At 48.9% G+C, this 27,667-nt stretch overlaps 3 protein-coding genes across 7 annotated transcripts; 1 reads left to right on the plus strand and 2 right to left on the minus strand.

The window, feature by feature from the left end:
- Nucleotides 1–978: 978 nt before the first annotated feature.
- On the minus strand, nt 979–6,068 carry NRROS (negative regulator of reactive oxygen species). Of its 2 annotated transcripts, XM_075099578.1 has the most exons (4): nt 5,509–5,640; nt 4,691–4,803; nt 3,948–4,071; nt 979–3,713 (listed from the first exon to the last, which is right to left on the minus strand). In XM_075099578.1, exons 3-4 carry the CDS (start codon nt 4,053–4,055, stop codon nt 1,746–1,748), a joined length of 2,076 nt encoding a protein of 691 aa, XP_074955679.1. In that variant the 5' UTR covers nt 4,056–4,071; nt 4,691–4,803; nt 5,509–5,640; the 3' UTR covers nt 979–1,745. The 2 variants fall into 2 exon arrangements, with proteins under 2 accessions (XP_074955679.1, XP_074955680.1); XM_075099579.1 differs by lacking the exons at nt 4,691–4,803; nt 5,509–5,640 and adding an exon at nt 5,980–6,068 and having other exon boundaries at nt 3,948–4,074.
- A 9,566-nt stretch (nt 6,069–15,634) lies between these two features.
- Nucleotides 15,635–21,257, minus strand: FBXO45 (F-box protein 45). The gene is made up of 3 exons (XM_075099590.1): nt 20,820–21,257; nt 20,262–20,618; nt 15,635–18,229 (listed from the first exon to the last, which is right to left on the minus strand). The coding sequence occupies exons 1-3, from the start codon at nt 21,099–21,101 to the stop codon at nt 18,044–18,046; spliced, it is 825 nt and encodes a 274-aa protein (XP_074955691.1). The 5' UTR covers nt 21,102–21,257; the 3' UTR covers nt 15,635–18,043.
- A 25-nt stretch (nt 21,258–21,282) lies between these two features.
- Nucleotides 21,283–27,565, plus strand: WDR53 (WD repeat domain 53). 4 transcript variants are annotated; one of them, XM_075099584.1, is made up of 3 exons: nt 21,283–21,339; nt 22,650–23,141; nt 25,952–27,565. In XM_075099584.1, exons 2-3 carry the CDS (start codon nt 22,665–22,667, stop codon nt 26,525–26,527), a joined length of 1,053 nt encoding a protein of 350 aa, XP_074955685.1. In that variant the 5' UTR covers nt 21,283–21,339; nt 22,650–22,664; the 3' UTR covers nt 26,528–27,565. The 4 variants fall into 4 exon arrangements, with proteins under 4 accessions (XP_074955685.1, XP_074955683.1, XP_074955684.1 ...); XM_075099582.1 differs by having other exon boundaries at nt 21,316–21,633; XM_075099583.1 differs by lacking the exon at nt 21,283–21,339 and adding an exon at nt 21,568–21,629.
- The last annotated feature ends 102 nt before the right edge of the window (nt 27,566–27,667 follow it).

Raw genomic sequence — 27,667 nt, forward strand, 5'->3', positions numbered from 1 at the left:
TGGGTTTCCAGAGCCTTGCCAGCACTCAGCCCCAGCGGTGCTGCTGGCTGGTCCAGCACCACCCAGCCTGTACCATTTTTTCCAGCCCAGCAGAGCAATCAGCCACACAAGGCTCACCAATGTCTTCCCCAGCACTCACCACAGCTCTCTTTTGGCCCCCTACTCTGCTGCAGCCCATCCTCACTTAATGTCTACCCGCACATCAAGGTGGCAGCACCTTCAAAAACAGGAGGGGATGCACTGCTCCACCTCCAAGCCTGCCTCCCCTCTCAGCCACATCCCTGTGGGCTGGCTCTATGCTCATAAGTTGCTTCACTGCTGCAGATGTGCCAGGCAACATCCAGGCTGTGGCTGACCTTTGCCCTCATCCCCACACCTGCACTGGGAAGGATGCTGCCCTGATGGCCCTGCTGCCAGCCTTGGCTCCCACTGCCTGCACGACCCCCCCAGCATAGCTCCTGGCCACACAACAGCCTCAAGCATCTCCCTCCACCACCTCCCAGGGCAAACCCAGCGTAAGGTGGAGTGACCCTGGGCTGGCTGGGGTGGCTCGAGCACCCAGCACACCCCACATCACTTCGCCAAGCTCATCCCACTCCGGGCAAGGACAAGGCCCCATCATAACCATGCTGGCACCACTGCTTTCTTCTCTGTGCCCCATGTTCCTGTTGAACTCAGACATACGTTTCACTGGAGACTTTGCAACGGCGCCACAGGAAAAAAGCTGCTCTCATTCTCAGCAGAGCTTCTGAGTTCGCACAAACCACCATTGCTTCTCATTTCCACCCACAGTCACCCTCCAAGGAACAAAGTGGCACTTCCCCAGGTAGTGCGCTGCTGGAAAGGGAGAGCCAGTACATGCTGCAACCGGGGCTGGGTGGAGGAAACGCCCCCCTACCCCCCACCCCCACCGCAAGAGCTGACAGCCCACAAGGGCAGGGCTTGCAAAACACGGAGGAAGGCTTTCTCTTATCTCCTTTGCATCTGTTTAATCCAGCAGTTGCTGGAGGAAAAGAAATTGATGATAAAATATTACTGCTGATTTAATTTATTCTCCTGTCTTTTAGTCAATATTTTACATCATTGCAACTTAGGCTATTTTTAATGGGCTGTTTTAGCCAGGATCACTACTTCAACATGCAATGACACTCCAAAATGTGTTTTTCAGCCCTGCTGACAACACCTGTCTTATTAGCACACACACACGGGTGCACACCCAGAGCTGCCTGCAAGTTTACCAGTGCCGGCAAGAGCGGCATGGGAAGCTGCAGCCATGGAGACCTTCTCTGCAGCACCCAGGCAATGCTTGCACCAGCCCAGGGCAATCTGTGGAGCCTGGCCGCAGAGCTGGAGGATGTTCTGCAGCAGAGACCTGGCTACAGGGGTGAATAAATAAGAAGGAACTGCCTGAGTGGGGGCAAAAAACAGCACTGGGTGCAACTGTCCGTGCCCCTTTGGCCAAGAGGCATTCAGTGTCACGTCTGCTTGGCTCTCACCAACATCAGCTGAAAGTTTCTGCTGAAGATGTGTCCCTTGATGATGCCCAGCACGGCCCCAGGCTCCAGCACCAGCCATGGCCCTGCACCCTTCAGGATACCCTTTGGGCATCCATAGCACAGCAGCTGTCCCATCACCCCCTGGTCCTCCAATCCCACAAGTCTCCATCTCAGCAACCTCGGAGGGATTATCGCGTGTGATCCTGACAACCTGTTCACATTCACTGTTCCTGAGCCCCTTCTCAGCAATCAGTAAGAGCTGGACACCCCGCACCGGCTTTTCACCATTTTCAGCAGCTTTTGCTTTAGCATGAGGAATATGAGAGCAAAGGCCACCAGGAGCGTCAGGCAGGTGGGCAGAGCCAGCACCAGGTAGAGGAGCGCCAAGTCAGCTGTTTGCCAGCGGCAGCTCTGCAGGACAGGCTCGGGCAGTGCCCTGGGGTTCAGTGTGCGGGAGGCATAGCTGCAGGTCACCTCCTGCCCATCGGGGACTTGCAGCCCCTCAACCCGCTGCAGGGCATCCCACCAACCCAGCGTGCAGCAGTTGTAGGGGTTTCGGCTGAGGTAGACCTCCCGCAGGCTCTCACTCAGTGGCATCCGCACGATGTCTGGCGGGAGAGCCGGGAGGCAGTTGTCCCGTAGGTCCAGGCTGCGCAGTTTCAGGGCACCCAGTGAGGTGGGGAAGACGGTCAAGGAATTCTTTGACAGATCCAAGCACATGAGGCCGTTAAAGGCAGAGAAGTCCACAGCAGTGGAGGACAGGCTGGTGTTCCTCAGAGACAACTCCTGCAGTGTCAGAGCAAGGTCCTGCAGCCACCCCAGGTCCCCAGACAGCACCTGATGGTTGTCGGAGAGGTCCAAATGCATCAGTGATGTTCCCTGGAAGGGGTGACCGCCCAGTCCCTGCAGGCCACAGCCAGCCAAGGAGAGATGAGTCAAGGTCTTGACACCCCTGAGGTCCACGCAGGGGGGACTCTCTGTCTTGCCTGTGACAGCTGGCTGGGGACAGAGGTCGACCCGGTTGCGGCTGAGGTCCACAGTAGCAATCTTCCTGGTGTAAGTAAAAACCCCAGGAGGAAAAGCCTGTAGCCTGTTGGTGCTGAGGTTAAAGAGCTGCAGGTTGGGCAGGACGTCCCCGGCATCCACCTCCACCCCCAGCTCCACCAGCTGGTTCTGGCTGAGATCCAGCTCTGTCAGCATGGCTAAGGGGTTCCCCTCTGACAGGTGAAATGTCTCCAGGCAGTTCTGGTTGAGCTTCAGGTGGGTCAGGGAGGGCATCTGGGCCAGGAAGCCCTCTGGCAGGTACCAGACCTGGTTCCGGCTCATGTCCAGGAAGCGGAGGGAGGAGAGGTTGCTGTGGCAGATCTCATCCCAGAGGCTGACTGTCGTGACATTGGTGGAGTTGCCGTCAATGAGCAGGAACTGCACCGTGACGTCCGCCAGGGATGTGCCATTGGGGAGGCGCTGGTAGAAGCTCATCTCATTGTCCTTCAGCAGCAGGGAGTGCAGCTTGCTCTGCCGGGGCAGCACAGGGAAGAAGAGAAGGTTGTTGTGGGACAGGTCCAGCACCTCCAGCTCAAAGAAGTCATCAGTTTCCAGGGCCAGAAACCACTCAATGATGTTGTTGCTGACGTTGAGCACCCGGAGCTGGGTCAGACCAAACTCCACAACACATGGGAGGTAGTTGTAAGCTACGTTAAGCCTCTGCAACCTCTGCAGCCCTTCAAAAGCTTGGTCTATCTCAAAGATGTAGTTCTTCTCTAGGTTCAGCTCCAACAGCTGTGTCAGGTTCATGAAGACAGATGAGTCCAGCCTCATGATGATGTTCCTGGCCACAGACAAGGACTCCAAGGAAGACAGGTTCCAGACCAAAACTGATATCATATTCTCAGTGAGGCGATTTCCAGCTAGGTCCAGCGTCCTCAAGGCTGGCAGAGTAGAAAGAGCAGCTGCTGTGAGTGAGTAGTTGGTGAAGAGGAGGTTGTCTGCCAAGGAGAGCACATGGAGGCCTTGGCTGCTGAGGAAGGTGCCAGGCTCAATGAGCTCCAGCTGGTTCTTGGTCAAGCTGAGATGCCGCAGCTGGTGGTATGAGAGCAAAGAGGCATTGCCCAGAACCTGGATAGTGTTGACATCAAGCAACAGCTCCTCGGTATCACCTTGAAGATTCCCTGGAACGGAGCTCAGCCATCTCCTGGTGCAGTCCGCAGTACTCTGCACCTAAAGCAAGAACTGGATATGTAATGCTGCTCTGAGAGGAGGGAGACGGGGGCAGATGAGGAGGGAGAAGTTTGGGGAGCAAAGTGAAGATGGAGGAGGTAGGGTCTACAGTTAGAGCCTCAGCACCCAAGTCCACTCTTCAGCTAAGCCAGGTCTGGAGATGCTGAGGCTCCTGAGCTTTGCAGGGCAGGACCAAGAAGTCAGAAGGGCGAAGGTTTGCAAGAGAGGACTTACGAGCTCACAGCTGCCGAGAGATGTTGCCCAGGCTGCAACCACCCCGCTTCCCCGTCCCACTGCCAGGAGGACCAGAAGCAGGGAGAGACCAAGGAGTGGGGTCTCCATCTCAGCAGCAGCACTCCTGCAGAGATGGAGACACAGGTGAAGTCAAAAGCTGCAGACCACTCATCCTGAAAGGCCCAGATTTTCCCAGGGAGTCCATCATGGCAGTGGTGATCCTTGTGCACAGCCAGCATCCTGCCCATGGCTGCTGCCTGCAGGCAGGCACGCAGCCCCCACTGTTGCCCCCAGCAGCGCGCAGAGGCAATGGGCTCCCATAGTGGTGGTCAGTGTGCTCCATGAGACCTGGGCCACCATGAGAAATGGTGAGAGAAACAGCAGAGAGCCCCGGCACCAGGCCCACCTGCCCCAGCAGGACCCCTCGTGGGTGTCCACCAAGCAGAGCCTGGAGGGCAGGGTAAGAGAAGGGACAGGGATGTGGCAGCCCAGTCCCCGGGACAGGGCAGCACACGTGGGAAAGGCACCGTCGTCACTGCACAGCTGCTCACAAACACCACTGAACTGCAGCCCTCGAGCAGAGGCTTCCCCCCTGCCAGGGCTCACATCCCCCCTCTCCAGCACTAAATGCTCCCCTGGGGGACACCGACCCAGCCACCACTGAGCCCCTCCACCACCCATCCCTGCCAGAGGTCCTCCCAGGGAAGCAGAGGCTCTCTAGCACAAGATGCCCCATTACTAACTTGATGGAACCGGAGCTGACGGCATTTGCATCTGGGGAAAGCTGAACCTCAGGCAAATGAGCAGCGAGGTCTCGGCGAGGGCTCAGCAAGCGGAGTTTTCATAACTGCCAGCGCTTGAAGAAGAAACGGGGGGTTATTTTTGGCAGCTTGGGTAGCTAGAGGGAGCAGGGGACATGTCCTGGGTTGTCCCCTTCCTTGGGACAGCCAAAAGTGTTAAGCTGGTATCTTATAAAAGTGGCATTTATTAATCTGGCAGGGATGAAGAGGAAACCCCCCTTCCTCAGGCTGGAACTGATGCATAGTGGCTTGCACCTTCCTACGCCCTCAGTCTCCGGCAGCACCTTACACCCAGGCATGGTGTCCTCACTGCACCCAAAAAACAGAGGCTTTGGCTCTGGTTTGCCTTTGGCCCCTGAACACCTCTGTAAAAGCTCACGCTTTCCGTCACGCAGCTCAGCCTTTCATTGCCACCCAGCATTGGCCTCCCCCAACACCAGAAGCACCTCCATCCTCCCACACTCCTCCCTGTGGCTGTGGGGATGGCACCTGCCCAGCCAGGAGAGCGGGCAGCAGCACCGGCAGGAAACCCCTGCCCACAGCCCTGCAGTGGAGCCCACGCGCAAGAGGTCTGGGAGCACCCAGGGTGTTCCCCGCGGTGCACGCCAGCCCCGGCACTGGCCCACGCAGCCACAGCTCTTGTGAGCATAGGCATTAGCAATGCACAGCCACCACAGATCTTCCAGCTGGCAAGAGGAGCTCCCCAAAAACTCATGGCGGGCTTTTTCTCCTGGCAAAGGTATTGGGGGGCAGTTACTCACCACGTGGGGCAGCGCGGAAGGCTTGCCACACCTCATCCTGCAGCCAGCAGCCCGTCCAGCTGCGTTTGGGGAGCTCTTGGGGCCAAGGGTAGGTGCGACCCACTGGGTTTCTCTCCCACCCGCTTTCTCGCTTAGCACTAATATAGCCTTTGCGGAAGGAGCTAACGGAAACTGCAGTCACATGGAGGCAGAGAGCGTGGCCAGGCACTTCGCTTACTGATCTCAGCACTCATAGCCAGGGTCATGCACTCACAAACAGCTCCCCAGCAAGGAGGAACCACAGGGGCCAGGCAGGCAGGGAGGGGGATGCCAGGGGGAACTAGCCCCCACCAAGGGTTACACAGCTCCTGTCTCTCCTTCTGCTCCCAGGGATGAGCCAGCACTGGGGGCAGCTCTTGCACCATGACTTCTCTGCACAGCTCCAGCAGCAAACCCCTGAAAGAGCTTCAGGTGGCAGAGGTAGTGACCTGGGGGGGATTCTTGCCTGTGGAGCCGTACCACCGACCCTGCCAGGGCTGGAGAAAAGCCACCAGCTGGGCAGTGCTGCCCTGCATGGCACCTATTCCCGTTGCATCCCTCTAGTCCCCTGCTTGCCTCCAGCACCCAGCACAGGGGCTTCGACAGGAACCAAGGGATGCACTTGCCATGGGGAAAAAGGTGACGCTGTTATTTCCCATTGCATCCCAATGCAAGGTTGAACGTGTCCCCAGATGTTGAGTCCCTGCTTTGGGACACCAGCGCCCAGCTCCTTGCGTTGTCTAGGTGAGATTTGGGATGCTCAGATCCCACCACCCATAGAGCTTTGTGTCTCCTGGGGCTGCTCAGAATTTCAGCAAACCCAGTGTGCAAGTCAGACAGGGATCTCCCAAGTGCCAATCCCTATATGAACATCAGCATAAATGGCTTTTCCCACAACTGCTAAGGCAAAGAGAGAGAAAAATCCACATTTCCAAGGCGATATGAACAGGGTGGCCCCCTTCCTCTTCACACCCATTTGTCCCTGCTCTCCATCTCCCTTCCTACCCCACATCTCGCCTCCCCCAGGGTCCTCATGCACCCCCAAATCCCCAGCAAATCCAGCCACTGAGGGGGAGAACAGTTTGCCTGGATTTACCTAGCTGGGAAAGGGATCAAAACTATGAAGAAAGGATCCAGTCCTGCAACAGGACCCTGTCTGGTGGGATCAGCGGGTACCACCCTGCAACATCCACGCTCCCTGTCCCAGGCACCAGCGCCAATGGGACCTTCTGCAGCAGTCAGGAGACAAGCGGTGTTACTGCAGCACACCAAGCACCCACCAAGGGACGTCACAGCCTGGGGCACCCCCACCTGTCACATCAAGTGGCCCCCAAACTCCTGCAGCCAGCAGAGACAAATGACTGGGGAGATATTTTTTCTGCCTTCACACTAAATTTCATTTCTTCTGTGGAAGGAGACTGAGCTCTCCCATATCACTCACAAAAAAGCCCTGTGGTTTCGTTTCCTCCATTTTCAAGGAAGTTTGAAGTATAAAAATCAAGAAGGAAAAGAGAGAAGCACTCCTTATCCAAGTGAACCAGAGCAGATGGCAGAAGCTCCGCAGCAGGGCAAAATTCCCATGGTCACACAAAGGGCTGACACTGGCCACTGATTACAAACCCACTTCTCACCCCCAAAACCCTGCTACAAGCCCAGCCTCCACCAAAATGATGCATCTGACCTTTGGAGATGCAGGAGCCAGCAGAAATTCTCCCCAGGGCTGGGAAGTCCTGAAGCCATAAAACTCAAGCATCCTCACCTGTGGCAGTACTCCACTCTTGGGTGATCTGGAGGCTCCTGGGAGACCTTCTGATGAGATTCCTTCATATGGTGCCACCAAACAAGGTGATGCCCCAAGGGTTGAACCAGCTTCCACCCTGCAGCCCAGGAGGAGCTGGGAGATTAAAAACAACGTGCTTCATCCCCAGCCCACCGCTTTGGCTGACCAATGCCAAGCCAACGTAACCCCTTTTCCCCAGCAGCTGACAGAGCACTGTGGGATGGGAGAGACCCTGCAACCACCCGACAGCATTTTGCCCACCCTGACCTCCACGGAATGCAGCCGCACACCACGGCTGCTCTCCACAGAGTGGCCACCGGCTCTGCACTGGGGCAGCTGGCAGCAGTGTTGCATTTCACACTTTCCCCACATCCTGCAGCCGGATGGTTCTGCAAATGTCCCAAAGCTGTTGCCCCCTCCTCTTCCTCTCAAGCAGCATCATGGCCCCTCCCAGTAAAGACTGGATGTATGCTTTGAGATTTTTTATTTATTTTTTAATATCAGCATGGTAAAGGCAATAGGGATTGAGCTGCCAGGAGCTGCTGGTCTGATCAACTCTTCATGAAGTTCCAATGCAGCCTGATGGCACAGGTGCATTAAATTGAAGGCGACTGACCCACTTGGAGCGGGGTCCACACATACAACTGCAATTCCTACAGCTGCAGGAGAGGACCAGGAGTCCCCATACAGTTTCATACCCAGTGAGCTTGCTCCAAACCATCTTTCTCCCCTAACAACTCTCAAATTGTCAAGCACAATCCAAGAGAAAAGTTGCAATGAGAGGCCAGCCTCCCAGTCACCCCTGGACAGCTGCACCCAGCACAGGAGCCCACAGGAAAAGAGAAACTGCAAGAGAAAACAGCAACCCCATCACTGCACCTTGGCGTGCCCCTTGTTTTCCTGCAGGAAATGTGATTTCTTCCAGAGTGGAAGCACCAAGAGAAAGGTCACTCATGGTTCACACACCAGCCTCGGACCACAGCCTTGGCTGAGTCGGGGCAAAGCAAAACAGAAGTGTCTCTCCATGGGCTTCCTCTACTCCCACTGCGATGGAGAACTAGAGAGAATTAAACAAGTCGTTCTGCAAGGGAGAATGGTGCAAAGCATCCCCAGAAAGCCTCCAGCTCCTGCAGAGGGAAAAGGGACAGTGAGAAGAACCAGCCGCTCTGGGAAACGAGCCTGGGAAGGCTTAGATAAATACCTACAGAAACATCACCATCTCCAGGATCATGGGAAACCACAAAGAGCATTACAAAAAATATTAGGTAGGCTTGAGTGACCAACTCTGTCGCAGCAGCATCTCAACTGTCAGACCTCATCAGAAAGGGAGGAGCGGACGTAGGGTGAAGATGAGCCTCTCCCTCCAGCCATTCGTTCCCAGGCACTGTGGTCAGCAGTAACTCCAAAAATTAAAGAAAAACCCAAATTTTATCTTTAAAACCCACATCAAATTCTCATTTGCTACTTGGCTGAAGCATGCACAGGTAGCACAAACATATCAAGAAGACACAAGAAAATAAGTTATTTAATTTAATCACCTGCTCTGGATAAAACAAGGGAAGCTGAAGGTCCACTATATCTCAGAAGCTGCCGGTAGCAGTAGTTGCCTCTAACTTAAGAGCTATGAACATAAAAAAGAAAACAGATCATTCATTACGTGGCCAAAGGGGAAAAGCTAAAGTGACCAGCTGGACAGCTTAACTTCAAACTACAGCTCTGGAAGTTCTCCTGGCTGAATTCCTTGATGGGAATCCACCCAGTGTATCCCCAGGGAACAACAAAGTATGTGCCCTGTCCCAGGATGGCATGCATGCATCGACATACATGAGCATCTCTACAGCCCCAGCACTGCGGCTGAGCTGGAGCTCTGAAAGAAGCACAGCTTCCCTCCAGTGTATTTCTTGCAGTGGAAACAAAGAGACAAAAATCAGCAATTTATAATCAGCTTCAAAATCTTCCCGCCCACCCTGCTGTAGCCAAACAACCTGCTCATTTGTTTACCTAACCACGCTTGGTCTTTCTTCCAAGGAAACGTGTGCTGGCACTGACATTTGTCACTAAACTAAAGCTTCAGGCTCTGGTTTCCCAGCGGCTTGTGAACCCTGTAGCCAGAGCATCCTTGTCCAGTCTGACTCCACCGCCCCACTGATGCTCCCTTTCCAGCAGCAGCCCACGCTCCTGGCTCGTTCCCACTCTATGAGCCTTTTATCCACAACAAAGCTCACTTTTGCTCCCTCATTTTCAGCCATTAGGAGTCTCCCAGCTCTTGCCAGGTTTTCTGATGGAAAGAGGGAATTAATTCTGGGCTGTTCTGAGCAGATGGCTTGCTTGCCTTTGCAGCGACGTGCTGGTGGCTGACACCTGCAGACTTCGGGGCTGCGGGAGCTCAGGGAGGGGAAAGGAAATAACCCCACCAGACTGGCAATGTGCAACGAGCCTGCAGGGACCCTGGTGAGCTTCCAGTATGAACAATTTGGAAAATGATGCCTTTGGGCTTGAAGGGCATTTGACCAAGGACCTAGACACCAACCAGGAGCCCCACAGCAGCAATTTTCATAGACGAGTCCCACTTTGACCCTTCAGTCTCCAAAAGGTGCAAGTATCCTCTACTGGGCTCAGAAGACAGACAGAAATAGGTCTTAGTAGAAAGCAAAACCACGTTTCCGAGAGTGCAGGGCTGTGCGGAAGGGGAAGAGGGGAGCTGGTCACTGGCTCGGACACAGCCACTTCCCAGACCCACATGTTGGGGGGGCTGAGGCTGCACCCCGGTTCCCCACCTGCAAGTGGGTCCAGGCCAGGCAGCTCCGTCCCTGCAGTTGCCACTCTTCCTTCTCCTACATCTGACAGCATGCGAGATGTAAATGAGGAGGAAGCGGGCCACAGAAGGGAGAGCCACAGAAGTGATCTCATTTCCCCCTCTGCTTACCCACACACGCGGCCAAGCCCAACCTGCGGCCAGGCTCCTGCGCCTCTCGTAGCTTTCAGCCACCCGCCTTTCCTAGGCCGGGGGTTTGAGGTCTGCACAAGGAATCCACCACCACACCGAAGCAAACCTCCTCCTCCAAGAGCTGCAGAGCATCCAGGTCACAAGGTTTTCAGAGCAGAGCATACAGAGGGACGCATCAGATGTTGAAGTAGCAGAGCATTGCACTTCTGTAGCAACTGGAAGCCAAGTGCATCCGCTGCCTTACGAGTCATGATCCTAGACAGACACTACTAGAAGTTCAGATGCTCTAGACCACTGCTTGCAATGCATCTGCAAGAGAAGCAAGTGCCTGGAGCCAGAGAAGACAACTGATCTTTCCTCCTAGATCTCCTCAAGAGCTGGAAAGCCCCACAACAAAGTTGCTTACATCTACAGTTTGGTCTTTGGTTGCACCTAGATCTGAAAATGTCACCCAAGTTTTTCTCACAGGGTTGCCATATGTGGATAAATTATCTCAGTTTTGTACTGTACAATAAAATAAACCATTAAAAGCAATGAAAACCCCTGACCCATCTACTCCAGCACATTCACTGGAGTTTTTAGCCTAAAACTGTCAGGACTGGAGGCTCTAAGTCACCAGAACAAGAAGGAATTGATAAGTCACTGCTGTGACAACATTCAGCAATGCAAATTGTGGCAAGAAAAACTACTCCCATCTGTAGTCACACATACTCCCTCCCTTCCTGCTGCCACTCTGCTTATGAGAAGTGAGTAACTGTGTCATTAGTGCAAAGGGAAGTGAAACTATCTCAGCTCCTTACAGAGTTAAGCCTATCCCACCCAGCTTTCCCCTCCGGCCAGGAGAGCTGACATCCCTGCTACATGGTGTTATCTCCCAAACAACTCTTCTCAATGGGGATTTCAATAAGGGCTGGAAGCAAGCTGGAGCATTCACACTCCCAAGTCTTCCTTTCTCAGCTCTTCACCCTTGGGGCTCAGCATCCCTCCTTTCTAGCATGATAATTGCAGGACAAGTGACAAAAAAACCAGGCTGCAGGGTGTCAGGATTGGCATGCCCTCTTGCACTTAGAGCATATTCCTTGGTCTCTCATCAGAAAACAGAAGAAACTGCCAGGATATAAATTTCTGTGTGTTTTTTTTAAACAAACTCTAACACAAAGGTGACGACATTGTTTTATCTGAAACCTCATCCCCCAGCTGTATCTGGGGGACTCAAAGCAGGCTTTCACCTTTCAATTTGAGACCTGAATTAACACAGGAATGCAAGAGGAGGAAAAGTTCAAACAAATGCATTGATTAATAAAGTAGATCTTCCCTTCTTGTACTCCATTTTCCTTCCAAGAATTGCTGCTAATGATCTGCCAGTAAGGACAAGCCACATCCCAGAGATGCACAGCATGGTGGGATGAGACCACCAGGCCACAGGTTGACCAACTTATTTCCATACTGCACACTCTCCAGAGTCCCACTAATGTTTGTTCCAACTCTGCTCCCATTCTGCACGCGTCAATTATTTTTCCAGGAATAAGACAAAATCATACACTAAAACTGAGATTAAAATCTCTTGGCCGTTTACAAAGCACCAGATCCTACCCTCGAGCTCTGCTCTTGCGCAAGACCTTGCAGAAGGGCTCGGGTGCCCAATGTCAGATGGGATCCGGCATGAGAAAAGCGTTCTGTCACCTGAGGCACAAAACAAAAACAACAAAAAAAAAGCCAACAAAAAACCCATAAGTTGACTTGGAAGCAGCAGACAGAGGCTGAAATGCTCTAACTGCTGCAGTATTCAGTGTATCGTACAAAAAGTGTTTTGGCAACATCTGTTTCCTTATTGGCAGGTTTGTCCAGCACTTTATTATTAAGTCACATATTGAAGCTGGTGGAGTGTACTCTCTTAAATTACTACTTAAAAGCAATTGGATATGGCTTCTGCTAAATGTAGGATGCTAAAGAAACAAAAGAACTTCATAACTTTGTTTTAATAACTCACTCGAAGGCTCTCAGTCTCCAATCACTGAAGTCAGTCTTGCAGCTGAAGCTGCAACCTGCAGTTTGTTACCTGTAACCAGGTACCGTGGAGGTTCTGTGGCTGGAGTACAGCCCATATCCCACTTGATCTCAGATTTAACACATTATTGAGCTACAGAGTCTAGGGAGAGCTCATACACACAGCACACGCTCACCTGCTTGGGCTGAAAACAGGTCTGTGCTTCCTGCCTTGATTTGCAACTCACCTGCTGCAAACCGAAGCTGACGGACTGCTTTAATCAAGGGCATCAGCAATGAAGGATGCCAGTACGCCTCGCTGCAGGTATGTAAGTGAGCTTGAACATTTGCAAGAGAATTGCATTTTGTAACTGTAGGATACACACTGTTTTAAAACAGCTGTTTTCACATCTGTCCCTGGCTTTGGAGCGTGCCTGTAAAGATGCAGAGACCGCACTGTGCAAATGAGAGCAGGTTCATGATCTGAAATCAGAAGTTCAAGAAAGGACAAAAAAAAAAAAAAAAGGGGAAAAAAAGGAAAAATCACTTTGCAAAACATACAAACCACTACAGATAGGTGACGCATCCCAGGGTGGTCACTCGTTTACAGGCAGGGTAACACTTCTGCTGTTTCTGGATAAAATTACCAAAGGTTTAAGCTGCAGAAACTGGGAGCTCAGAAGAAGATCAGACACTACATAAAAGACAAGAACAGTCAAGGTTATACCTTCACACGTTTCCCCATTCAAACACTGCCCGCAGGTAAATATATAGCTTTTATCCTGAGTAGAACAATGTGGATTAAAAAGACGAAATAAATCAAGCAAACACGAAACAACTCAGCTAGCTCACAACAAACCTGCAAGTGCAGGTATGGAAGGAAAAAGACACCCTTCTTTGCTGAGCTTGTAAAATTGCAGAAGAATAAATGACACTTGCAATACACAACAAGTTTTATTTTTAAATCCCTGTTCAATGATTTGGGGGGGGTCAGCTGCAATGGAATATTTTTTTTTTAATAATCTTTTGATGATATCACAATTTCCTGGTCATAAATGCCCGAGAGGAAGACAAGCAAGTCTGGTAAAAATTAGATCTTGAATGGCAACAGTGACATTTTGTTTCAGCCTCTCAAATCCTTTTCTGTCTTTTAAGACAATCTCAGAGTCGCAGTTAGGTGTGCTCTCACTGAAAATAATTTTCTGAACTGCAAAGATTTGCTCAGCCTAATTTCAGAATCAAGGATTCAAATGAAGTAGTATATTTCAAAAATTCTATTTCCATTCTCCACTTCTCTATATTCATCTGTTTTGTTGAGGATTTTTGGTTAGTTATGTTTTTTTAAGAGGCCAGGAAGCAAATGCTGAGGGAGAAGGTTCCACATTAAACGTTTGTTTTGCACAACACTTACAAAACGCTCCCACAGCACTGTGGGAGCCCTCTTGTGGGGAGGTGTGAGAATTCGTTCGGAAGTCACACAGCCTGTACAGCATCATACAGTGATGAAAAACATACATGAGAAGAGCTGCCTATAGTATAAATTAGCAGGTTCAGCAACACTGCAGGGAAAGCTTTCTATATTCATTTACCACTTAATTTCCTTTCAACTGAATTATACCTTAGTGCGAGGTGGACTGCTATCACTTACAGAAATCAAACACATCACACCCCTAACCTTTTAAAAACCTGTTTTGTAAATGTAGACAGGATCCTAGGGCAGATTTCAATAATCCCGTTTTCTGCTATGGATTTCACCAAATTGTCCGTATTGTGCAAGAACTGGAGCAGTTCTGGAGAACGGCAGCACATACAGCACTTTTAGTTGTGTTCCTGCCAGCGTCCAGAGCTATTTATAACGTGTAAAGATTTAGCTAGAACTGAAATATCAGTATTGAAATACACCCAGGAATACATTCAGGAATCACTGAGGGCTGGTTACCTCTCCAGTACTTAGAGAAAATAAGTTTTGTATGATCAAACTATTACCAGGCCGAGCGTTATTTTAATTCATCACTGCTGTCATTATCCCAGAGAAAATGGAAGAGGAAAAAAACAGAGGCAGCCATCTGGAAGACACACCCGTGTATCAAGGAAATTTAAAAATGTAGATCATCAGTAAGTGGAGAGAAAAGCTAATATGTTCCAGCTTACTACCAGATTCAGAGGTAGGCAGAGAAGAATCCAGCCACACGCGAGGCAGCAGAAGTTCAGCCCACAGGATCAAGGCCATCTGCTCCTGGATAGTTTTGTCACCTGAAACACGGCCAGAAGTAGCAAAACCAAATGGTGTTTGCTAGTAGAAGGCGCACACAGGACTCCCAAAAATGCACGCTCGCCCCTGCACTTTAAGTGGGGGGAAAAAGCATTTTCAAGAAAATATCCCTACTAGAGTTTGCAATGCCATCCAGCAACCTCTGTCCTCTTACGGAAAAAGAAGTCACACAACGGACTTCAGGCCAACACAACAAGCCACCACCAAAGCTACAGACTCTGCCCCAAAACAAAAGGCCATATCGAGCTCTTCGCTTCCTCAGACACAGAAGTGTGACCAGATCAGATGACCAACTGCTAAGCTCCCAACAGATTTCACAGCACACTTACAAAACTCAGAATTTTGTGTGGTTGTAACGGACAAAAATGCTCACTTAACAAAAAATTCTGGATGTCCTGCAGGATTCTGAAGCCAAGGCTTGTGAATCTGACTGTTTTCTGTTATGGGAGCTATGCACAGTGAATGTTCCTCCTGACCAAAGCAGTTAAATCACTGGTCGGGATAGAGAAAACAACTGTTTAGCCCACTTTGAAGTACCTCAGGCTAGAAAAAGTGATTCTACATTTTTGGCGAGCCAGCATCAAACCCCTCCACTTCTGAAGCAGCTCACAGAGGTGTTAGCCAAAAATTCACTGATTAAAAGCAAATCCTTGATGCAGAGAGTTTGGAAAATACCTGGGAGCTCACAACCATAACAGAGTCTCCTACTTCTTCCCAAAAGCACCATGAAATATTGAGCTCCCATACAGAAAGCTAAAGAAACAGAGAGACACCAAGAAGCTGACCTGGGAAGGAGGCATCTCGGTACAGCAGCAGGGCAGGACAGCTGCAGCAGAAAGCACGACACCTCAATTTGAATCAAGAGACCTCCAGCGGTCAGGAAAGCCTTTTCCCACGTTGTCACACGTGAGCATCCCCGTGCCAGAGGATGCAATTTCCCGAGCACGGCTATCAGACCACTGAGTTTTCAAGTCCTCGTTAACCACTCATCAGATTCTTTCTTTTCAAGCACACAGCAAATCACACAGCCCCAACACCTCCATCTTCTTCACGCACCAAGCTGCTACTCCATCTTTCCTATCACCACACCACGGATGCCATTACAACAATCCACACCAATATATCCTTCTGAATTATAGCAGAGTTTATTTTAATATTTTGTACAGCCAGCGTTGGTCTCCAGGAATAAGTTATAATCTTACATAAATGAGTCCCCCCAAACCCACCCTTAAGGAATGTTCAACTTTCAGCATTTCTAATTTAGAAGGAAATTATTTATGGGGTAAGAAGCAGTCAGAAGAATGGAAATCAATCTTAATTGGTGCATAAAACTCCTCAGAATTCTCAGGGTTTACTTGCATCTAATTGGATTCATGAACAAGCGCAGAGGCCGAACCTTTCAGGACTGCACTGAGAATACATTCACCTCAGGGACAATTTTATTTTCTGAAACTGGACAGACTTTTGTTTCCTTTTTTGCCCCACAGTTCTGCTATGCAGATACATACTTTACAGTCTAGTACAATCAATGCTTGTAATGGATTTTTCCAAAAGATACTCCTATGCCTGTCCCACTTCATTTATTCATTTTTTCTCAGCATCACTTAAAACATCTTAATTTCTCACTGTGTAGATTGTTTCTTTAACTCAGCCAAGAGGAACATACCTCAATATTGCCTTTAAGCAATAAACAACACACAAAGCAAATAAATACTTTAAAAACCTTTTATATGGTAATGATGTACATACTATGTTCCAGTGCAGAACTTGGTTATCTACTAGGTAAAAAGCACTCCAGGGATAGCTCTTCAGCAGCAGACTAGGAGCCTCACTCACCTGCTTGCACCACTCTCCCCACATTACTCAAGTTAATGGAGTGGGGGGACAGGAACGAGCAACAGCCAGAGAAGAATTCCCCTCTCTTGTGTGCTCAGAGAATTGCCAGTGTCTGATATTAAGCAATTCACATTCTCTGGCATAAATAAAGCAAAAAGAGGTTGTATAAACATTTCCTTCTCCCTCTCCGAAAAGCATGCCTCACTCTGAAATAGTTCAGACAGCTCTGGGAAACACCAATCAACAAAAAATGAGAGTCAGGGCTTACAGATTTTAATGCCCTTCTGGAGCTCCCTACAGACTCTTCAACCTCAGAGGAAAGCAATTTCACCATGAAGTGTCTCCTTACTACACCCCTCAGCTTCACAGCTGCCCCGCCCTGCGTATGCCAGCACGCTGACACACTGGGGGGGGGTGAGGGCGGGGTGGGGGGGGGTAGGGGGTGGGGGGGTGTTTGTACAGGGGTTTTAGAAAACCAGTGCAAGCAAAAAGCCTGAACGCTGAACCTGATCCAGAGTTCCCATCAAAGGGCTGGTGAGAGTTTTGCTCATCCTGACTGAAAACGGGCAGGCAAATACTTGGGCACTGCGGGATTTTATTCAATTAAAGAAAGGTTCCGCCAAGTCATAAAGCCTTATAAAGCCATTTAAGCTGAAAACAAGCTCTGGATTCAGAAACTGAATGCTCCTTCCTCATTATTTTGAAACATTTTGCAACAGTGAGTAGAAAGTGTAAGAATGCTTTAAAAGTTTGTATTTTTGATGTCAAAACAAAGACAAGCTCACTGCTGTTATGCCTTCCTTTCCTAAAACGGACTGCAAATTTTGGCTAAAGGAAACTCATGGTGAAAACGTTTTGCATTTCCTACAGTGAACAAAACTGTTGCTTAAGCTATCGAAACTTTCACAGAAAATGACCCAATGTAGCACCATACTCCACAAGAGCATCCCAAAATGATTTACGATACAACAGAAGAAGTACACTTACATGAATGTTATATACCTGTCCGAGGTATATTTTCTGATGCCACGTAGTGGGCTTTTTTTCCCCCTTTGAGAAATTATGTCCCAGTTAGAATAAAGCAAACCCATTCTCTTAGCTGTTCTTTTCAATGTGCTCTATATACACAACCCTTAAAATACACTTAAAAATAGCTGCACACATTTTGTATCATTATACTAGAGAAGGACAGTCCAGACAGACCATGCTTCTCAGTATGTTAAAAACTGTAACTAAAACCCAACCAGACTTGCTCTCCTCTGGTACCCATGTTGGCCCAAAGGAGGGAAGGGAAGGAACAAGCAGTTTTAAAATGGGAGTCTTTCACAGAACACGCTACTTACAAATCTCAGGTTAATTTCCTCAAAGAGTTTTGTATCAAATCCTTTCTTAAATATTTGAGGTCACACACTGCCATCTTAGCAATGAAATCTGTTGCAACATGCATGTGTCAGCTTCCCACTCAACGAACTGCAACCCTGAGGATTTTTCTGGACTGGTAGAAAGAGGAAATGTAAGACAATTCCTGAAGTATGGCTGGTCCTCCATTTCAAAATTCCACGTGATTCCCTCGATGGTTCTTGGACACACACCCACACTTTTTTGTTTTTCCTCTAATACACGTTTCCTTCTAACCAACATGCAGATTTCTCCTCCCAATCATCCACATCTCAATGTCCCAACAAAACAATCCACGTCATCCATCCAGAGGTTTTCCCAGGTAGACCAAAGTCACTTCTGTGTTACCATACACAGCAGACACTGCTGGATACAGGCAAACTTTTGGCAGTCCTCTGAAGGCAACTCCCAAGAACTCATAGCCCCTCTCAAACGCTAATGTTTTGTCTTCCATGTCCAGGATAACGCGAATCCTTTCACCTATCTGGAAATAGAGACAGGAGGGGGAATAAAACAAACAAACAAAAAAGAAAAACCCACACAAATAGAAAGAGTCAGCATGTTCAAATGGAGACACAAAAATAAAGCATAGCCCATGTATAACACAGTAGGCAATTTTAAAGCAAGGCTTTCCTGTTCCTTATGATTGCGTTACTTTTATGACAGGAATTCCGCAATTTCTCTCAAACACACTAGGATCCCAAGTACCTCTGCTGCCCACTTCCAATGGGCAGCCTGCATCTCACCACCTAAATGATAATAAACATAACCCTTTTCAAATGAACCTTGCAAGAGCACACCAAATGCCACGTGCTTCAGAATACTGCGGAGTTTTGGAAACTTTGTAATGGCCTCAAAGCTACCTGAACTCTGTATTTAGCTGTTGCTATCACTGAGCAATAACTGCTCTGTGAAGAGCAATTATAAAGACATTGAACTTGTTTTAGAAAGGTAAGTGCCACATACAAAATATACCAGAATACACTACTATGCCAGTGATGTCACTGACAGAGGTATTCCCTCACCAAGGCAGAGGGAAATTCTAGTGCAAAGCTCAGGCAAAATAAGCATGAAAAACCTAATATATATATATATATATATATGTGTACACACACAAAAGTAAAGCCAACACTGAACAGAGCAAAATATTTGGACCTAGGCATGCACGGTGCTCTGTGCATGTATCTAGTACACATTATTTCAGACATAAATAGAAGTCCCAGACACCAGCAGCAACCACAGCAGGAGCCGCACAAACTTCTGATTCTTCACCAGCCAGCCCCAATGTTGGGGATTTCTTCCAGCCAACACATTTTTCTTCTAACCAATGATACAAATGTGTTTCCTTGAAGTAGATTTTCTAGGAGCAGATCACTGTACTAATCACAAAATACTCCAAAGTACCTATTTGAGCTCTCAACAGTTTTTACAGAGAAAGCAGTGATCGCGTTCACCATTGAGCCCCCCACATGAGATGGGGACTTTCAGCTTCAAAACCTTTCCTCACCCTGTTGCTGCAGAAAGGCCTATGCAAGGACAGCAGAAAGCGACCACAAAGGGTCGAGCCTGGAATGTGTAGACCCAGTTTGCATGCTAGGGATCATGCAAATGGAAAGAGATCTGTCTCTTTAATTATGCTAATTTTAGGTGTTATTCGCAAAAACAGCAGGTATAACCTTCAGACAGAGTTAAGCGCTTGGCAGTGAACTTTTACGTGCAATTTAGGAATATCAGATACAAGTTACTACAGAGATATCCAACCACAACGGAAACATAAGCCAATACACGTACAAAGCCACAGCATTATGAGATGGAAATTACAATGCATACAGCTTAAGTTGTAACGCAAGGAAATCCAGCTGTCAAAATGCAGCTGCGTGAGCAGCCAGAAGAACAAAGATACACACTTCTATAGGGACAAAAAAGTGGAATGCCACTTGCTCTTTAATAACCTGAAATTATTTGAACATCGCATCCCAGCATCCCAGCCAAGGGATGTCACCTATGGGAACACTGCCAGCAAGCAAACAAGCAGCACTCAGCACTGCTGCAGGTTTTTGCAGGAAAACTCTTACCTAAGCACTAATCTCGGCTCACGCTGCCATACTACAAAAGGGTGAAGCACCACAGACCTTCACCTTGCTGTGGGGCAAGTCGATACTTCAGAAGGCTACAATAGTCTTTTTGGCTTCTATTTCAAAAAGCAACACGGCATCTAAACAAGATGCCCATGGAACATGCTTAGCACTCGATATTTGAAATAAAAGTGGGGAAGCAACTGACGGTCAGATGCGTTAAACACCACACACAGGCATAGTCTAAGGAAGCGGTAAAAGACGGGAGAAAAGGCTCACAAGGTAGAATTATTTGCCTTCTGCAGGGATGGCAAAGAGACCCTTAGGTGGGCATTTAGGACCAATTCAGCAGACAGCTAGGACATGCGAGGGAGGAGGTTCATGACAGCTAGCTGCCGTCAAACATGGTGGAGCTTCCAGCCTGTGCCAAGCCCCGCTCACCTGGTATTTGGGCGCATTATTGCACTGTGGGAAACTGCCATTCACCTCCCCGTTATGCAGTAAGTTATTGTCCACCAGGTTCCAGCCCCAACTCTGGTCATCGCTCCCCAGCAGGGCCACGTAACCCTGACACTGCATGGCTGCCCGCTTTGTGGCAATGCCGATGACGGCCACGGTGCCCAGCGGGCCCTCCCACCACACCTCCCAGGCGTGGCGGCCCTCGCTGAAACCGATCTTGGTCCGTGCCCCGTCTGTGCTCTGGGCAATGGGGTTACGGTGCAGCGTGAAGCCGTTCTTCTTGATGTAGACGTTCCGTGAGCAGTCGTTGGTGCTGAAGGCATGGTGGAAGGCACGGACCTACAGGAGAAGAAGGAGGGCGCGTGTGTGGTAAAATCCTGTCATGTTTTTCAGGGCCCCCCCTTGGCTTCCAATGGTGGGTGGGCCGAGCAGCTAGGGGGGTGTCCCCGAGCACCTGGGGCGTTGCTGAGAGGCTGGGGAGGGATGTCCCCGAGGGGCTGAGGGCTGTCCCCGAGTGGCTGCGGGGGGTCCCGGGCTCACCTTGCCCTTGTATGTGGGCACGTTGCAGAGGATGTCGGTGCGCAGGGCCTCCTCCGCCAGGCAGCGGGCCGCCAAGCTGCGCCACACCTCGCTGTTCTCATCACCGTGCAGGACGCGGTGCCACAGCTTACAGACCAAGGCGCAACTCTTCAGCTCCCGCAGCTCCAGGTAGGAGAAGACCAGCTCCAGCACCCGCCCCGGCAACCGCCAGCCCGGCCCTCCCGCCGCCGCCGCCGCCGCCACCCCGCCGCTGCCGCTGCTGCCTCCGGGGCCCGCCGCCATCGCCTCCCTCCCCCTACCTCGAGAGGGGACCTGGACGCGGGGGCAGCGCTGCCCCTTCCCCTCACCGGCCACAGCGGTGGCGGCGGGCCCCGGGCTGAGGACGCACCTTCGCTCCTTCCCTCCCTCCCTCCGCGCCCGCCCAAGGCCCCTCACGGCGCGCCCGGCGCCGCCATCACCACAGCCGCGGGCAACGCGCCCCGCCCGCCGCGCATGCGCGGGAGCGGCCGGCGGAGCTGAGGTGAGGCGGCGCGCGCGGCGCTGAGGGGACTGACCTCACCTACCCCCCACTCCCTTCCCCCTCGGTGCCGGTGTCGGTACCCGCAGGGCACGTTCCGGGACACCCGTCAAAGCTGTCTCAGGTTCCCCGAAGAGCTGGCTTCCCCGGCGCTGGGGTGCGAAACCTCTCCCTAAAAACCAAGAGTCGGGCCTACCGGTGTGAGGGGCTGCGGGGCACGAGGGGGAAAAAGTTACCTCAGATTGTGAAGGGCGGGCGAGCGAGCGGGTGGCCGCCAGTTTGCGACCCGAATTGTAGGTAAGGTATCCGGCGCTTCCTGTAATTTTATTTATTCGACAAGGCTGAACTTTTTCCTGGTGGATTGAATGAATCCTAGTTCCTCTTTAGACCAGACTCAGCAAAAATCACGTGCAAAACGTAACATGGTGGAAAAAAACACCAAAGAAAAAGAAAGCCTTTATTGCCAAATAACGCCCGAAAACCACAGGTGTTCAGGCAGCACCGTGGTCGCCCAAGCAGGTGCTGGGACAGCTGTAGCTCCGTCCTACAAACCCCGTGTTGCTGTCTGTGCTGCTGCCCTGGTATTAGCTCTCCTTTTCCTCCACAGCCTGCTAAGACTCTCCAAAACTTGGTCTGCTTTTGTGTTGCTCACTCCCTCCTCCCTTTCATTTTCTGCTGATTTGTTCCCCTAAATGGACCTGTTGCACAGGCTGCTGTGGGCAGTTGTGCGGAGCAATGGGCTAGGGGCACAGGGACCTGGATGGGCATGCTTGGAGCTGCTTTGAGGCCCAATTAAACCTGTTGTGAACCTTGTAACTACCTGCCTTAAAATAGTAATGCTTTTTTAAAAGATGCTATTGTGTAGCATTTTAGACAAACATGCTTTAGTGTTTACCAGTCATGAGAAAAGTACCAGTTTGCCAGTTTCCCCTTGCTCCTTTCCTGTACATCCCATTAAGAACCATGCCCCTGTTTTGTCAGGCATGCTACGTCCTTATGCACTGCAAGGAAGTAGCAGAGGAAGCAGCTCTCACCTAGGCAGCCACAGCAGAGCAGCAGATCTACTCTGTGTCCTGCACAGGTACATGTGCCAGCACTGCTGCCATTCCACACAGTCGTAGCCAGCATTGATGCTGTTCGAGCCAAAGCTTCATTTGGGTACTGATTTGTCAAGGTGCGCGTTCTAACTGGGTGCTCAAGTTTTCATGTAGTGCGTGTTACAGTCAACACAATTATCTCATCGCTTAGATAAGCTTTCCCCTGTAATGCAACCAGCACTGGCTCAGTTCAGGGTTTTGCTTTTTTTGTTTCAGAGGTGTCCCAGAAATATGGCAGTCAAATGGACTGGTGGACATTTGTCCTCTATATTGTGCTTGAATGTAAACACGGAAGGGCTGGTGGCTTCAGGTGCGGAGAGAGGCGAGCTCACACTCTGGGATGGGGGAGGTGCTCCAGCAGGACAGCTCCAGCTCCCAAAGGCAGACGACGTGACCTCCGTGGTGTTCTCTCCCTGCCATCCCAGCAGGCTGTACACCTCCCATGGAGAAACTATCAGTGTGCTGGATGTTCGATCCCTCAAGGAGCCTGTTGAATGCTTCCACGTGAATGAGGAGGAGATCAACTGCCTCTCGGTGAACGAGACTGACAGTTTCTTGGCTGCGGCAGATGATTCGGGGGCAATAAAGGTTATGGACCTGGAAAACAAGAAAGTCAGCCGGTCCTTGAGACACTCAAACATCTGCTCCTCTGTTGCCTTTCGACCTCAGAGGCCTCAAAGCCTTGTTTCCTGTGGACTGGACATGCAGGTGATTTGCATAACAAGTAGATGGTTATTAGAGAAGTGAAACAGTAACGACCCACCTGTGTAGCAAGGCCCCAACAGACTTTCACTGAGACTGAGGACATACAGCCTGCAGTCACCGGAAAGCTCCCTAACTTTTCTAAAACAGTTTTGGCAGAAAAGCTAACAGTGTTGAGGCTGTTTGTGCCATTTTCTACTCAGCAGTTCCTCTCCCTATTTTTATCTTTGTTAATAGTTACATTATAGAAGTGGGTATAGGTATAGAAATGAGAAGATGGTGCAAAGCATGCTCTGGCCACATTAGCTCTCTGTGGGACCCAAAAACAGAAGTTGTCCCTAGTTATGGCTGCAGACAAAATGCACTTGATAGGAAGATGCAAGATGCTTGAAGCAGACAGTATGCTAGCAAGAATACTTTACACCAGATAGATAAATATCTATCCAGGTGGTATGTACTGCTGTCAGGACAAGTAATTTTCATAAATTTATCCTTTGTTCTGCTTAACCTCTTGAAAATGTTAAATGTGTTAAACGTTCTTTGCCTTTTACACTTCTGTGTCCTTGTCAAGAGGAAACTTTGCCCTTTGCACGCCTCTTGTGGAAGCGGTCTAGGAGAAACCGTGCTAGGAGTTAATGGAGTCTTGAGTGACATTGCCAAAATTGGCCACCTAGAACAGATGTTTTTCAGTAATTTCTTTCCAGTGGTTGAGATCTGACCACATTCCTGGTTTAGCCCGAGATTAAAACTATCACTTCTACAAAGGTTTCCGTGGTTCTAGCGGTATTAGGTTGAAGTTTGCTTTGACAGCGTTGAGCAGTTTCACTCTGTGTTCTTAAAACCAAAGTACATCTAACACCCGTTAGAACAAATACATTTTGGTATTTAGTATAAGTGGTATTTTGCTATATTAAAACCATGGATCATATAAATTCAGTAAGTATATATATCCAAATAGGGGCTGATTGATAGAAGTCTGCCAAGTTTAAACTTTGTCAAATTTTCTGAATTCTTTGGGTTTTTTTCTTAGGTTGGCTAAAAGATGGATGTAGGATTTTAAATGAAGTACTGTAAGAAACTTCTTTGCAGACGTACCAAAGCGTCAGTCTGGGAGGAGTAAACGCACAGCACCTTAAATGGCTGGCTTAACTTCAGGTCCCTGAAATGCAAATTTTTTAATCAGAATTGTAACCATTTATATACCAGTTCTGTGCGAGTGACCTGGTTATTTTTTGGTGACTTTTTACTTTTAGTATGTTTTGCTGTAGCTTGGCAAGGAGTTTTTTAGGTGAAAGTCAGTATCCCAAAACAGTAGTAATTCATTAGTGTGTTTTTGTACAACGAAAAGAGCGTTTTTCCAGATGCAGGCTGGCTTTAGGATACATCATTTCACAAGGAGACACTGAGCTGCAGTGTCTTTGTCCACTGAGCACAGTGGAATGCTGTGCTGCAGCATGTCTTTGGACAAGTTACAAGCTCTAGGAACATCAAAACATGTTCTGGGCTGGCATGCCAAACCCTCTGTGAAGCCACATCTGATGAGAACTCAATTTTATGTCGCTGGTGTTTTTTCAGGAGTGCCATGGAAGCAGGGAAAATGCCACCAGGACAGAAAATACTTCGTTTGCAGAAAACTTGTTAGCACTCAATGAATACAAAGCTGATGCAGTGCTGCCTGTTGCGAAAATTGGAGTATTTGCCCTAAGCGTTAAGATGCAGCCTCTCTGATTTACTCTGTTCTGCACAGTAGTTGTGGAAAGTTTTCATCAGTAGCAGCAACAGCAGTCGCTAGAACAGAAGAGTGACAGGAAAACACTTATTTTGGATGGTTTAGTGTGATTTGGATTCCAGAAACACAGAGCCAGTGTGACAACTCTTTGGTGGCCAGGACTTCTGTACTGGAGATTACTAGTGGAGGAATATGTTAATATTAATTATTATTAATATTAATAACAAATTAAAACTTTTATTTAAAAAGCAAACAGCACACCAGTACTGCATTAGACTGACTTGTGCTTTCATACCTGTTGGCCTTGAAAATGCTCATCATCGATTCCGATACTACAAAAGTACTCAGAGAATTATTTTTAACTGGTACAACATAAATCTGTAGTACTATGAATGTATGGGAGTATGAGAGAGACAGGATTCATTTGAAGGCACAATTATTGCTTCATGAGGGGCTCAGAGGTGGGGTGTCATTTTAAAAGCAACTCTAAAAGTACAGCCTCCCCCCGTCTCAGGAAAAGTGCGCCCTACCTCAATAGGGAAACCAGATCTACTTATTGGATGTTAAAAAAAAATACATCTTTGTCTGTTTAAAATGGAGGTCCTGAATTACTGTTTGCCTTTTGCTGTTCCATTTTTCAAACACATTCACAGAAGCGATTATTTTAGGACAAGTGTGTAGCAGAGACAGAACTAAAATTCGGAATGATAATGATCTCTACTGCTAGCGTTTCCGTGTCCCTCCTTTTAAATAATTGATGTGCAGTATATCATGATTAGTACTGCTGAGATGAATGCAAAGGCATTTAGAACAGCTTTTTCATCCATTTCATGGTCTAAAGGTCTGAGTCATTGATTCAGCTGAGTAGGGCAGTCTAAGGGTTTGGAAAGCATGCCGTAAAGGTTTGCCATATTTATCAGATGAAGTTCAACCACTCCTCACAACACATCTTGCACTCATGCGTGGCCTTTGCTCTGCTGGAGCAAGAAGTGCAATTGTTTTGGGTTTTTTTTTCCCACTGTTAGTGAAAGATGTGATTTCACATAAAATGCACAAATTATTGATTCAGACATTTTTTTTCTTCAAGGTTATGCTGTGGAACCTGCAGAAAGCTCGACCCCTGTGGACCACAAACTTGCAGGAGTGTGAAACAGAGAAAGACAGTCCACAGTCAGCTAGCCAGTTCTTTAACCCGCCACTTGCACATTCCCTGTCTGTTGCATCATGCGGCAACATCTTCAGCTGTGGAGCTCAAGACGGTAAAGTCAGAATATTCAGAGTCAGTGGTGTCAAGTTTGAGCGTGAGCTGGAGTTTCAAGGCCACAGTTTGGGAGTATCACAGGTCCTCTTCATGCCAGAAGCATACTGGTTGTTGACTGGAGGAAATGATGGGAAAGTCTTGCTCTGGGATGTCAGCAGCGATGTTGGAAAGCAGCAGAAAAGTCCGGCAAAATCTCTCCAGAAAAGGAAGGCTTCCACCAGAAGAGATGGAAAGCTCAACAAAGAGGCTTCAAATGAACATGCTGGAGTTTCACCAAAGCTAACCATTGAGCACGGAGAGAAGGTGAACTGGATCTCGTGTGCAGAGATCAAAGGCTCCAAGAGAGTATTGGTTGCTGATCAGAGTAATTCTGTGTCTGTATATCTATTGCCAGACCCTTAGACATTGAGGTGTTTAAAGAAATTTGTGGGGGAAAACCACTTCTCAGAGCATTTGAGATGAGCCTGGTTACATCCACTGACAGTGAACTGAACAGTGAAACTTGCTGCATCCTTCGGAATGGGAAGGGATTTATTTGCTGTGTACTCACGCAAGTACTCATGATGTAACTGGCCTCACCTTGTGTTTTTCAGCAGCTGTTGGGATTCACTGCAACTGTTTCTTACAGGGTTGGCAGTTTGCTTCTTGGATTCAAGCGAAACAGGTTTCAGTAGATTTAGGTAATATTAGTTCATGACTAAGCTGACATAATTCAAGTTGGAGGAAGAGATTCACGCTAATGGGGACACCCACAATGCCTAATGAGGACACTGAGCAGTCATTGCCTGAGCCCCTTGCATTTTGAACTTTCTCAGTGCTTTACTTACTCTCCCCATTAAACTGTGTCACAGTTAGCATAAACTGACCGTAGTGGAAATAGATTTGTCATTAGTTTGTCAGCAGCTGCGTATAAGACTGGAGAAGGATCGACTAATGAGTAATCAAATTACTTAAACAGTCATTGTCAGCTGGATTTTTTTCATGCTGCAGTAAGCAAAAGGGCAGGGGAAAATGGTAACATCTGGCTAATGGGTCAGCTGTCTTATGCGTTTAGTTGTTTATTCCATGGAAAAATAACTATTACACTTGCCTTAATGCTTTGTCTCTCACTGCTCCCTTGTGCTTATACTCACTCTAATATTGCCAAATTTACGTGCTGTGCAAAATGGTGTGAAGCAGGGTATTATGTACCCCTACACAGGGGGAATACAAGGGCCAAAGGCACCCCTCCTCCTTAGCCAGATGCTTCCACTGTCTTCCCAAGGCTTTAGAAACACAATGAGCAGAACTTGGCCATTATGGCTTGCTAGAAGCATCTCTTCATTTGCAAGTTGAAGGTGGAGAGAATGTAACTAAGTGGAAATCCTGCAGCTCTTGACATGTTCTATTCATGCTGGTTTTCTCATGGAATGGCAAATAAAAGAAGAAAAGCTTTTTTTTTCCTCAGTCTGTCCTTAATCTTTCACAAAACCAAATGCGGGGTACTGGCTGAAGACTTGCTTCACTGATGCAGGGTTTGCGCTGTCTTGGTTCACCAGCTCT

This window comes from Phalacrocorax aristotelis, chromosome 7 (genome assembly GCF_949628215.1).
Source record: "Phalacrocorax aristotelis chromosome 7, bGulAri2.1, whole genome shotgun sequence".
NCBI classification, from domain to species: domain Eukaryota; kingdom Metazoa; phylum Chordata; class Aves; order Suliformes; family Phalacrocoracidae; genus Phalacrocorax; species Phalacrocorax aristotelis.

Excerpts from the sequence above, each read along its gene's own strand:
- NRROS (XM_075099579.1), bottom strand. The coding sequence starts at position 6,062 with ATGCAGGGCAGCACTGCCCAGCTGGTGGCTTTTCTCCAGCCCTGGCAG. Across the intron at positions 4,075-5,979 it reads TCCACAGGCAAGAATCCCCC|CAGGAGTGCTGCTGCTGAGA; the intron begins CCAGGTCACTAC and ends TCTCCATCTCTG. Across the intron at positions 3,714-3,947 it reads CTCTCGGCAGCTGTGAGCTC|GTGCAGAGTACTGCGGACTG; the intron begins GTAAGTCCTCTC and ends TTCTTGCTTTAG.
- FBXO45 (XM_075099590.1), bottom strand. The coding sequence starts at position 21,101 with ATGGCGGCGGGCCCCGGAGGCAGCAGCGGCAGCGGCGGGGTGGCGGCG. Across the intron at positions 20,619-20,819 it reads TGCCCACATACAAGGGCAAG|GTCCGTGCCTTCCACCATGC; the intron begins GTGAGCCCGGGA and ends CTTCTCCTGTAG. Across the intron at positions 18,230-20,261 it reads ATAATGCGCCCAAATACCAG|ATAGGTGAAAGGATTCGCGT; the intron begins GTGAGCGGGGCT and ends CTCTATTTCCAG.
- WDR53 (XM_075099584.1), top strand. The coding sequence starts at position 22,665 with ATGGCAGTCAAATGGACTGGTGGACATTTGTCCTCTATATTGTGCTTG. Across the intron at positions 23,142-25,951 it reads CCTGTGGACTGGACATGCAG|GTTATGCTGTGGAACCTGCA; the intron begins GTGATTTGCATA and ends TTTTTCTTCAAG.